The following is a 10,968-nucleotide window of genomic DNA, read 5'->3' as shown; positions in this document are numbered from 1 at the left end:
CGCTCATTTTTTTTATTTTATTCTGAATCCTTTACTGTTCAGGCAGTACGCCTATGGAGCTCAGTACCTACCTCTATTCGGTGCACTCAAACTCTTACTAGCTTCAAAACCTCTATTAAATTCTACTACCTCTCCCTTTAGTACTATAATATTTTTCTGTGTTCTCTCTTCGTTTTCCTTCGTCATTTTCTTCTGTAGGATGTGTGCTATTAAGTATGTGTATGTTTATGTATATATTTTATTGTGTATATATAATATATGTATGTGTATATATGTGTGTATATGTATATGTTTGTATATGATAATATTTATATAATAGTGCGCCTACCTACCCTTTGTCTTCTTTGTTTTCTCAATGTCCTCTACCCAAAGGTTGTCTGGAAGCGGTTGCTTAGAGATAAGGCCGCCTTTTGTATCACCTCTCATTAACATTTACTGTATTTGTTATTTTTCTTTTTACTTGGTGCAATAAAGTGTAAAATAAATGATAAACAAATCTGAATCCTATTATAATTATATTATAAATACAAAAGTTTGTAAGGACAGGTAAATAGATGTTTGTAAATCATTCACGAAATAACTACGTGTTTTTGACGTTCTGTAATCTAACACGTAATGCATGAATGTTTTTAACTTTTTCTCAAAGTCACCTTTTACATATACAGATAGCCACTAGTAAAATGGAGGTAGAACAAAAATATCATGTGTTGAAAATGTTCATTAATCTCTAAACAAATATTCCTATATCAACAATAGAGATTTGAGATTAAATTATTGTACAAAACACTTATATAAATATAACAATAATTTATCATATCTAGTACTATTCTGTTTCAAATTCTACACGCACGTGTTTCCAAATCGCTGTTACAATATGATTATATTATTACTGATACTTTGTGTAATGGTTATATATTTCTATAGCAACAGAAATCACGACTACTGGTCGAAAAGAAATATTAAACACGACCCACCATTACCGCTCATCGGAAATCATTTTCAAAACCAATTCGCTTTGAAAAGTATCACCGATATCACTGTTGAATTGTACAACAAATACCCCAAGGAGAGAGTCGTCGGATACTACAGATGGAGTACACCGGAACTCATAATAAAAGATCCTAAAATAGTGAGGCACATTCTAAATGTGGATTTCGCACATTTTTATCCCAGAGGTCTTGGCAGAAATCCGAATGTAGAACCATTACATGCTAACTTATTTCACGCCGATAACGATACTTGGAAACTCTTAAGACAAAGAATCACTCCCGCGTTTACTACAGCGAAATTAAAAAAAATGTTCCCGCTAATAGTAAATTGTGCAGAGAAGTTACAAGTGGTTGGTAAGGATATTGTATCTCGTGGAGGAGAGTGTGATGTACGTGAGCTGATGGCACGGTTCACTACGGAGTTCATAGGGGCTTGCGGGTTTGGAATTGAAATGGATACCATTAATAACGAACACTCACTATTTCGAGACTTGGGTAAATTAATTTTTAATAGAACAATAACTGACGTCATACGACTGATGATATGGGAAGGTTTCCCAATATCCAGAAATTATTTACCTGTTACAAGTTCTGATATAGAAAATATCATAACTGATATTGTTACAAAAATAAGGGCTCAAAGAAATTACAAACCTTCTGGTCGCAACGATTTCATAGACTTATTATTAGAATTGGAAAGCAAGGGTAAAATTAAGGGTGATTCTATCGAGAGACGAAATCCTGATGGTACTCCAATAGAAGTAGAAATGGAGATGAACCTGAAGTATATAATAGCGCAAGTATTCGTATTTTTCGCAGCAGGATTTGAAACTTCCTCTTCGGCTACAAGCTTCACGTTACATGAACTAGCTTACAATCCAGATATTCAAACTAAAATTCAAGAAGAAATTGACCAAGTATTATTAAAATACGATAACAAGTTATGTTACGATGCAGTAACAGAAATGTCTCTACTGGATATGTCCTTCAAGGAAGCAATGAGGATTTTTCCCTCTCTTGGAATTTTGAACAGAGTATGTGCCAAACGATATACGATTCCAGAACTAAACGTCACCATAGATCCAGGAGTCAAGATTATAATTCCAATTCAAGCGATTCAGAATGATGAGAAATATTTTGACAACCCCACAGAGTTCAGACCCGAAAGGTTCACGCCTGAAGCGGTAAAAAGTCGTCATCACTATACATACTTACCATTTGGAGAAGGACCACGGGCGTGTATTGGTAAGTTTATCATTTAGAATATAATATTAGAGTAATAATCATGGGGTATTTGCCGTATAGATCCAGGGATAGAATAGATCACCCCTTCCTTTCCCGTGAGCATCGTAAGAGGCAACTAAGGGAAGGTCCAGAAATAAGCAGCAGCCTTCCATAACATATCATTAAAAGCCTAACTGTGGTTACCAACTCGTCTGCCAAACATGGCAACTACTTTAAAAACCCCCCTTATAGAAGAGGTCTATATTCAGTAGTGGAAAATTATTGGCTCATATGGGATTATATGGCGAATAGCCATATGATCTTGGCATAGATTAGGCCACCACTTCTTTTACCGTGGAGTGACCTTAAGAAACAACTAAGGAAATTTAGTAGTCAGAAGATAGGCAACAACGTTCCATACAACATCGTGAAAAACCTAACTGCGGTTACCAACTCGTTTGCCAAGAATGGCAACTATTAGCAAAACTGTGGTGTTTTGACAGTAGTTGCTAGAGGAAGGCCTTTGTTCAACAGTGCACAGTTAATGACTGATATAATGATTCGAGTAATAAGCAATATGAGTAAAAGAAAAAATATAATATAAGAAACGGCAACTACAAAAATAAATAACAATTCACGGGAAACCATGAATTGGAAATTGAAATAAAATGTTAAATTAAACATAATATTGATATTATTATAATTGCAGGCGCTCGATTGGGCCATATGCAGTCTCTGGCTGGTTTAGCTGCCATCCTGCGCACCTTCACCGTCGAACCGTCGGATGCCACTCTTCGACGACCTGTTGTCAACCCGCGCTCCAATGTCGTGCAAGGAGTTAAGGAAGGAATTCCTCTGAAACTAAGACTCCGATGATACAACTATGTATTTATTGTAATAATTATGCGTGTTATTACGTACTGATAATGGGTTTTAATTAAATTTTAACTATATACCTATATTTATATGCTTTGATACTCCATTTGCCAGTATGGGTCCGACATAGAATAGGCCACCCCTTCCTTTTCAGTGGGTGTCGTAAGAGGCGACTAACGGAGGACGTGGAATAGGTAGCAGCGTCCCTCTTAAAACATCTCTTAAGCCTAACTGCGGTTGCCAATCCATCTGCCAAGCATAGCAATTACTGGCAAAACTAGCATAGGATTGTTATAGTCTAGCATTGGACAGTTAAAAGCTGATATAATGATAGTACTCTATTATTGCTAGACTAAACAACCCGAGAATCGAACATAACACCCAGCGATACGCCAATACGATTGCATAATATTAAGCAATCGGTACCAGCACTACTGCCACTAGCTAATAAAAAGCTCAATGGTAGCATAGCGCTGTCCCGGGCAGAGTCGTGAACCGCACACATTAATAAGGGCTTCTAGTCGAGCATCCCTTAAATTAATATTGACGTAAAAAAAAACAAAAAACTAACGGATTTCAATAAAAAATTTATAAACGGGTAGGTTATTTACTTATTTTTTATACGTATTTTTGTTGAGCTTTACAGATTTACTAATGCACTCACTAAAAACTAAATCAATCAAATATTATGAGTATAATGATACAATAATGGAAAAATAATAATAATAATATAATTATATAAATTTATATAAAGATTATATAAATAATCTAATTATGCTATAAAAAAATAAATATTTAAAATGCATTTCTGCGTAATTTGTTATCGTTTTATGGTAGTACAGTGTAAAGAGTTCAGTTCGGATCTTGCTACTACCTCATTGAGCAGACGTAGGCGCCTGATCAGCATGAAATGTCTTGTTGCGTGGTAGGACAAATATTCCGTGATTACGGTCACGCTTACTGAGGTCTGGGACAGACATGCTTATAAGATTCAACATAAACGCATTGTACTTTATTCCTCTAATTATATTGTAGAAGTATTCTAACAAAGAAACAAGTCGCCTTACCTCTAGAAAATTATATCCCACCATACCCAACAGAAAAGTACTCGGATACATATGAGAATAACGTACATGATACTGTTTACGGTACAGCCATCTCACAAACTTCTTCTGTAATTTTTCTATCTTCTGTGTATATTTAGTTTCATGTGAGTTCCAGATATTTTCCTTTATACTATTATTTTTTAGCATATTCCGTACTAAAACATTATAAAGAATTTTAATTGTTTCTATCGTATTTATTTATAGGATTACCAGCATAAGATACAGGTAAACATTTCAGTACAATACACTGGTAGATTAAATCTAACTGTTCTTACATTTATAGGCAACCACAGCATGCCTTGTGTTTGATAAACATTAAAATAGAATTAAATTATTAAATGTCATATTATAAAAAATATAATAATATATATAACAATAAAATAAAATAATAATATATAAATAATAAAAAAATATCTCCATCTTCCTACCCTTATCCCAATTATTATTTGGGATCGGCGTAATATGTTTTTATCCATATTACAAAAATATTTGGCTTTTAGTTTTACGACCAGCTGCCTGCCTGACGTCAACCCTCTTTTGATTGAAATAATCAAACAATATTAACAGTATGAATAATAACATAATATAAATAATGGAAATTGTAATGTAATTATTTTCAATTATAAATAAATATAATGCAATGGCGTGGTACATCAATATTTTAATTTAGCCATAAACACAGAGTGACAATCGTTGTGAATATCAAGTTCAGGCTTGGTTTTTACAATATATACTTGGTTTTTACAATATTACAATATGTACATATATACAGACGCATTATGCGGACAATAGGTGATTCGCGGCCCACGTTTGTTCTGCAACCTGAAGTAACTCTCGATAAACATTTGGACTCGAGTTGATATTGGTAATGAATGGGGTCCTTTAATCGGCTAAATGACAAAACTGAACATTTATCTGTATTAAACAATAGGCCATTTTTAACGCTCCAGCGTTGCACCCGATCAATACCTTGTTGAAGAAGTTTGCAATCAGAATTGCTATTAGTTTTTAAGAATAATTTGAAATCATCAGCGATTGTTGTTGTCTTTTATTCTTTGAAACCACTCATTAAATTGCGTATTTGATGGCTGGGTTGTTCTTCTTTTTAACCTACAAAAAGGTGTCTTCGTCAGTTAAAAAAAGATATAATAAAAAATCATCCGTATTATTTTATTTTATTCATGTTTCAATATGTACTGTACTAAAAATGTAACGGCTATACACGTTTAAAATAAATAATAATTTATATTTTTATAATAAAAAAGATGTTACAGTCGTCAATCCGCGTGACAGAGGTGTATTTCATACAAATAACAGTTGTCTCCCGCTACCTGGGCCTGCGTATAATTCATAATGGTACGAAAAATATAAAGACAGTAGCAAATATAAAAATATTTTTTAATTCTGAAAGACAGTTCATTTTGTAATAGTGACTAAAATTTTTTGACATTTTTATTAAAAAATAAAAAAAAATCTTAAAATCTTGTCTCTCACTACAGACTGTTTTACTAAGTATATTCGGTCACGTGTTTTTTAATTCGAACGATGTGTATACGCGGCTCGTTTTTGTTGCCATCGATTGGATATTTTGTCCTCCCTCCCCCTTGCTGGGATTAGCTCTCTAGGACCAAGAGATCGCGCGTTAATCGCCTAGAATCTGTGAATGGAGGTGTGTGTGTTTATTCGGCGACAACTTCGTCACGTAAGTATTGGACAAAAATATATCAATTACAGTTACTTCTTATTATTTAACTTTTGCGTAATAAGAAACACTTTCATGCCAACCTATTAGATTTGAATTTTGTGGTAACGTGTAAATGTTATCAATTTTCTAAGTAAGATTTACCCCTCCGTCACGCTACACCTCCGTCACAATTTTTGTGTAATATATGGGAGGGAGAGGTAAAAAATATTTGCAAAGAATATAACGTTTATTTTATCTCATAAAATATAGAATCTGTTGAAATAGAACCAGTACTTATTATGGCAACTATTTCGAAAAAAAGTTTATCTAATGTTTACATACTTATTTAGCTTGCTTGCCATTCTAAGTTGTATAAAAAAAATCTTTTTCAAGATATTATCATGATGAAAAAGAAGACATTAACAGTAGTAGAAAGGCAGCGGCGTTGCCGTGAGATACGAAAAAAATATCCAGAAAAGGTAGCTGAAGTAAAACGCAAAAATCTTGAGAGATATTATACTCGTAAGAAGCTTGTGGCTGACATAATCGTGAGAGGACATCGTAAAATTAGGAGAAAATGACAACAAGGAAATAAAAAAAGAAAGGAAACAAACAGACAAACAAACAGTTAAAAGTCTTATAATTTAATTATACTAATTAGTATGTAAGTATTTCGGTTTTAAGAAAGCTGAAGACTGTTAAATATTTAATTATTCTAAAAAAGTAATAATTCACTGGTGCTCCGCCAGCGTATTCCGTTAGCGCAGGCGGGGTTACCACACCATTTTCACCCATAAAAAAATACCCCGCCTGTGCTATCGGTATACACTGGCGGGGCACCAGTGGAATATGATAGATGAGGATGAGAACAGGTCAATTAGCCCATCCTGACGAATTCAACTAGAATTAACCACGATGGTTTCCAGGGGGAACCACGTGGAGGTCGACCTGACAGGGTATATTGCTAATATTGGGGCTATTTGACCCCATTACTAACAATCCCTTTCCCCCTTCGCTTGTGCGCTATCGCTCGTCGGTGATGCCGCGTTCCTACATCCAACAGTTATATCGCCGATTCTAGCCGATTGACACCGAGACAGGTATGACATCAAAATTGTTACACACACACCATTTTTTAGAATTTTGGAGTGGTGAACATTGACTGCACGTCATCTACGAGTTTGTAACTGTGTAGGTGCTTGCGGTGGATTCTGCGGGATGTGGTGGGTTTCAACTGCGATTTCAGCTGACGTCATGGCTGGCGCCGTATCAGCTGATTCATTAATTTTATCCTTACCCTCAGCTTCTAAAAGTTGGTATTTCTGCAATCCATCTATTTTTACTTCCAATGTCCTTAATAATTCGCCCAAAGATTCAATTTTATCTATTTAATTTTATATTCTCCATAAATTCTTAAAGAACTTTTGTCCATTTTGTAAATTTATGGACACAAAAAATACTTAAGCGAGAAACGACACGTCTTACTTCTTAGTGTTCGAGCATATATACGATAATAACCTTATGTATCGTGAACATCAAAATACAATATAATGACCATAATGCTGATCATGTATGTATATTCTGCCTAGTTTTAAAACAAAACTTAAAGATTTTTATTTGAGCAATTTCTCTCAGATATCTAAAAATTTTATAACTTTGTGCAAGTGTTTATATGCATGTATGTATATATGTATATTTAAGAATAAGTAGGGATATATATTTACATTATTACATGTATCACATCTCCATATTTATAATTACTCCTCTCCATCCAAAGGTTGCCTAGAAGAGATCGCTTTTAGCCATAAGGTCGCCCATTGTTTTCTTATTGTGATTATTTCTTGTAATTATTTATATTTATAATAGGTTTACTAACGTAATCTTTTGTAGGAAACAATAAAGAGAATCTATCTATATTAACTACCTTATTATACCTAATTATAATAACTGCTTTCTTATCCAGTACTACATACATGTTATCATACGAGTATCTATAATAATAGCAAACATATTTATCAAGAAAACATATCAGAACCATACATTATAAATATATAATCAGTAGTATCTAATACCTATAATACAATTGTAAATAGATACTTAGTACTTTTATTTATGTACATGACCATTCTAATTTATAATAAGCCTAGACTTATATCTGAACACATAATATAGATAATGTAAATACTAACACTGTTTTTATGGAGTTATTTTGATGTTCGCCCAAGATAAAAACAAAAATGTCCCTAACATATAATCTATAGGCTTCATGAATAGTTGATGTGTATGCTTAGTGTAACTGTACATATATATTTATAGAGATAAGGATGATAGGTTTTTCTCTCCATCAAGGTCCATTAAAGTCAAAGTTACAGTTTTTTTTTTATTACTTAGAATAAAAAAACAGACTGATGGCCCACCTGGTACATACCGCCTAAATAAAGTTGATCTGAGAGATCGACTTTCTTTTCCGTGGGTGTCGACTAATGCGACTAAAGGAGCTTAATGGTCGGAAATTAGTCAGCAGCTTCCCTCTTAAAACATTAACAAAACGTAACTGCAGTTGCCAACCAAGCCAAGTGTGGCAATTACTGGGAAAACCCCCCAATAGAGGAACGCCTATATTTAGCAGTGGACAGTTGACGTCTTCATGAACATCTTCGGTTATCATTTTCATCAATGCCGCTCGTGACACGTAAACCGCACTACTGAAAAGAACTTCTTATAAATCCAAAACTAAGGGCATTCTGTAGTTTAATACATAACTAAAGCCTATATGAATAAGTAATTCTATGTAATGTTGAACAGTCAACCTACCTATACCTTCCTCGAAAAAAAAATCAATTAAATGCGACAAGAATTTTTTAAATCCGACTAGTAGTTCCAGATATTAACGCATTTAAACAAACACATTCTTCTTTTTTTTATACAACTTAGAATGGCAAACAAGCTGACGGCCCACCTGATGGAAAGTGGTAACCGTCGCCTATAGACATGAGCAGTACCATGGACATAACAGAGTATACTGTTTCGCCCATAGTACCCTCCATGCGTTGCCATTCCTGATGACTCAGATGTTATTCCTCTATAGCCTGTAAATTCACGCCAAAATTCTTCCTTTTTATTACATTAGTAAAGATTTCAGAACTCGCGGTAGTTATTATTCAACGACTGACTTGTACCCGTTTGTGTTATTGACTATCATCATCATCATCATCATCATCATCATCATCATTATCATTATCATCATATCAGCCGTTTACAGTTTACTGCTGAACATAGGCTTCCTCCATAAAGGAGGATTTTGCCAATTATTACCACGCATGGCAAGCATGTTGGCAACCGCAGTTAGGCTTTTAGTTTGTATTAAATGGGCGCTGCTACCCATTTCTCGACCATTAAGTTCCCTTAATCACCTCTTACAGGATCATATGGCAAATTTTATGGCTTCAGTATTTTCATCAAAATACCTAGTACACGCAAAACTTAGCACAAGCAAGCGTACAGGAAACATAAAATGCGCGCTAAATAAAGTGAACAGCAATCCTATTACTATTCACGTATCTCTTTTCACAAGCCACGTATATATTTTCACGGTCGATTCGATCTACAACAAACTCCGCTAACATCAACACGACGTGTCTCCTTATTGCTTGCAGTTTCTATTCAAATTTGTCTCGGCGTCACTGAACTAAGGTGGTTATGGTTTAGAAAAAATATCAGGATAAAAAATAATTTTATAATGACATATCCAAACATCGTATCCTACGATTAATGTTGAAAATATTTTATTTCTAATATTTGGAATTCTAAATACTAAAAATGGGTTGACTATAAGAGATGCGAGTTTTTATTTTTCCCTAATCATCAAATATCTTTCTTCCAAATCGATTCGATTTCAACAACTTTTACACAATCACAAATTTGTAGTAAACGACGGAAAAAACGGTCCGTTTTGCAAATAGTAAAACCGTTACCTACAAGTACAAAAAATACTCAAATTTCTCCAAACCCTTTTCACCTTACGCCTACTACCAGAGGGAAACTTTGTACAAAAGTCGATTGCTTGGGTACCTCTGTCCCATTCGTGTTTCAACCGTGAAGCAGTTGTTTGCATGGCTGTGTTTTGGTTTAAAGGGTGGGATATGGCGTGAATTTACTGGGTACAGAGGAATAACACCTGAGTCCTCAGGAATGGCAACGCATGGGGGTATCATGGGCGATACAGTACACACTTTCCATCAGGTGGGCCGTCAGCTTGTTTGCCATTCTAAGTTGTATAAAAAAATGCCAAATGTTTCTCTAAGAATTACATTTCTTCAAAATTTTGCAAACAGAATAACTTTTACCCAAAAGGAGACGATATGTCTGAAAATTAAATGTACTCTATTTAAACTAATATATTGTTTTATGGAATGTTTGCGTATACATCCCAATAATATGTATTTTATGTAAATAATCAATATTTTTTATACCACAAAGGCGGCATACAAGCTAACAAACAAGAATACAGACCGTCTAATGGTAAACCGTCACTGTAGCATATGGACGCCTGCAACATTAGGGGTGTCACGTACGCGTTGTCGACCTTAAAAACCTCAATGTACACTGTATTAAGAACCCTATACTGTAATCTCCAGGGAAAGCTTGAAAGCTTTAAACAGTATACTCTGTTATGTCCATGGTACTGCTCATGTCTATAGGCGACGGTTACCACTTTACATCAGGTGGGCGGTCAGCTTGTTTACCATTCTAAGTTGTATAAACAAAAAAAATACTCGGCAGGAAGCTCATTGAATAATGAAGTCAATAAAAAAATCAATTTTCATAACTTATGCTGGTTAAACACTGAGAAGTACTTCGTACAAAGCCGGGGTGGGCCACTAGTTTAATATAATAAACATATATATTATTGTCATACACTTTACATGAAATAATATATTAATATGTACATTATTATCACTGTAAATAAGTGTAATATAAAATATAAGTATATAACAATATAACTTTATAACAGGTGGTTATAATAAATAAGATTCCTTATCTAAACTAAGCTCGCGAAAGCAGGCGATGGGATTATCGATCAATTGTT

General features: G+C 34.3%; 1 protein-coding gene across 1 annotated transcript; it reads left to right on the top strand.

Annotated features, from left to right (window-relative positions):
- Positions 1-807: 807 nt before the first annotated feature.
- On the top strand, positions 808-3,133 carry LOC113511805 (cytochrome P450 6B6-like). Its single transcript, XM_052895906.1, has 2 exons — positions 808-2,234; positions 2,923-3,133. The coding sequence occupies exons 1-2, from the start codon at positions 875-877 to the stop codon at positions 3,087-3,089; spliced, it is 1,527 nt and encodes a 508-aa protein (XP_052751866.1). The 5' UTR covers positions 808-874; the 3' UTR covers positions 3,090-3,133.
- Positions 3,134-10,968: the final 7,835 nt, after the last annotated feature.

Source organism: Galleria mellonella, unplaced genomic scaffold (assembly GCF_026898425.1).
Source record: "Galleria mellonella isolate WM207_F2 unplaced genomic scaffold, CSIRO_AGI_GalMel_v1 utg117, whole genome shotgun sequence".
NCBI classification, from domain to species: domain Eukaryota; kingdom Metazoa; phylum Arthropoda; class Insecta; order Lepidoptera; family Pyralidae; genus Galleria; species Galleria mellonella.
Note: the sequence above shows the minus strand (reverse complement) of the source record. Positions and strands in the feature narration are given on the sequence as shown.

Bases quoted from the DNA above. Each gene is read 5' to 3' on its own strand.
- LOC113511805 (XM_052895906.1), top strand. From the start codon at position 875: ATGATTATATTATTACTGATACTTTGTGTAATGGTTATATATTTCTAT. The intron at 2,235-2,922 runs GTAAGTTTATCA...TTATAATTGCAG, and splicing joins AGGACCACGGGCGTGTATTG to GCGCTCGATTGGGCCATATG.